Below are 1,883 nucleotides of genomic sequence, written 5' to 3'. Positions count from 1 at the left end.
AACAACACATACCAATACCATACTAAGTTTTTATATTGCAATATAAAAAAATTGAAGATATGTTATCTTCATTTACCATATGAAATGAAAAACGTTGGCAATAATTTTTGTATTCAAATTTCTTCACATCAATTTTTATAACTAATCGTAAATCTTTTGAAATTACATAATATATTACGATATATAACACTGTACAGGATCCTGCCAACATCCAGTCGAAGCACCAGAAGCACCAGGCGTTCGAGGCGGAGCTGGCGGCGAACGCGGAGCGCATCCAGTCCGTGCTGGCTATGGGCGGCAACCTCGTGCAGCGCGGACAGTGCAGCGGCAGCGAGGACGCCGTACAGGTATACACAACACATAGACTATTTATTGTTGTTTTTTAATTATACACCGTCGAAGTCTCGAGTAAGAATAGACAATAATCAGCCAGTGAATTGTGTAAATATAATTTCAAGTTTTCATTGAATACTACTATACACTACAAACACATTTAGAAGATTTTTAAGCATTTTTGAGTTGTAAAGTAATAAATGCTTCTTTCTACGTCTTATAATAATGGTTAAAAAAGCAAATTACAATGAAATTTTGTAATTAACAATCTTTTCATTTTAATACTTTAGTACAACTAAAATCAGATAAAAACATAGACACTTTTTATATTTCTTACTCACGTGTATACTTTGTGTGCAGGCTCGTCTAGCGTCGATCGCAGACCAGTGGGAATTCCTGACGCAGAAGACGACGGAGAAGTCTCTCAAGCTGAAGGAGGCCAACAAGCAGCGTACTTACATCGCCGCTGTCAAGGACCTAGACTTCTGGCTAGGAGAGGTATACACGGAAAACCTGTATATTAGACCTAGAATCAAGAACAAATTATTTCAGAAGCATCTATAACATAATTTAAAAAGATAGGCAAAAACAAATAACTAATAGATATATTCTAACAGGTGGAGAGCCTGTTGACGTCCGAGGATTCCGGCAAAGACCTGGCCTCCGTGCAGAACTTGATGAAGAAGCACCAGCTCGTAGAGGCAGACATACAGGCGCACGAGGACAGGATCGCCGGTCAGTTGCACAACATACCATTGCCACACAAATCTAATATTTAAATCATTGAGAAAACCCGATAAATTTCTTGAAATTAAAGGCAATTGTCCGTTGTTTGCAATAAAATAATTATCATATAAAATGTGGCTTATCTCACGTTTTTATATTAACGGAAATAATGACTTCAATAACGTTTGTGAAATATTAAACACAGTGAAAGAATACAGATAAAATTAACCTTTGTATGCAAAGCTTAACGCAATATTAGAATTTATCTTTTCACTTTCTTGGTATAGTTTGTCAACACTTTCACTTTGAGTCGCAACAAGTGTGGCCACTTAACTATCTCAATCTGTAATGTCTCGGCAGCAGCAAAAGTGTAATGAATTCATAAACAATACAATAAACAATGACAAATGTTTATCAATAGTACCAGCTTTTGTTACAAACAACAATAATATACACAAGAGATGACCAACATTCTACTGCTTTGTGGGTGAATTCAAATTCCATTTAACAATTGTCATAGTAGAGTGATTGTGGAAAACTAGTATAATACTAAAAACTTATATTTGTAACTAAGTAAAATTTTTGCCGAGTTAATTTTGTTGAATATGTAATCTTTTGACGATATGTGGATTTAATTATTATTTTTCCTTTATACTAAATACCCAGCATAAATAATATATAACCTCGAAGTGCAATATTCCTACTAATCTATTTTACGCAAATGTAATATTAATAAACAGATTTATTAGTTTGTTTTGCATAGTAAATATGTATTTATGTTTGTGTGTAGACATGAACACGCAGGCGGACGCGCTGGTGTCGAG

At 34.7% G+C, this 1,883-nt stretch overlaps 1 protein-coding gene across 1 annotated transcript in view; it reads left to right on the top strand.

Moving 5' to 3' along the window:
* The window catches only part of LOC106107763 (spectrin alpha chain-like), an 18,834-nt gene that overhangs the window by 13,450 nt on the left and 3,501 nt on the right, over window positions 1–1,883 (top strand). Inside the window, exons 22-25 of the mRNA XM_013288764.1 lie at window positions 198–347; window positions 694–831; window positions 951–1,068; window positions 1,850–1,877. Coding sequence (XP_013144218.1) covers window positions 198–347; window positions 694–831; window positions 951–1,068; window positions 1,850–1,877 — 434 coding nt within the window. The remainder of the gene's footprint in view (window positions 1–197; window positions 348–693; window positions 832–950; window positions 1,069–1,849; window positions 1,878–1,883) is intronic.

Source organism: Papilio polytes, unplaced genomic scaffold (assembly GCF_000836215.1).
Source record: "Papilio polytes unplaced genomic scaffold, Ppol_1.0 DF821845.1, whole genome shotgun sequence".
NCBI lineage: Eukaryota > Metazoa > Arthropoda > Insecta > Lepidoptera > Papilionidae > Papilio > Papilio polytes.
Note: the sequence above shows the minus strand (reverse complement) of the source record. Positions and strands in the feature narration are given on the sequence as shown.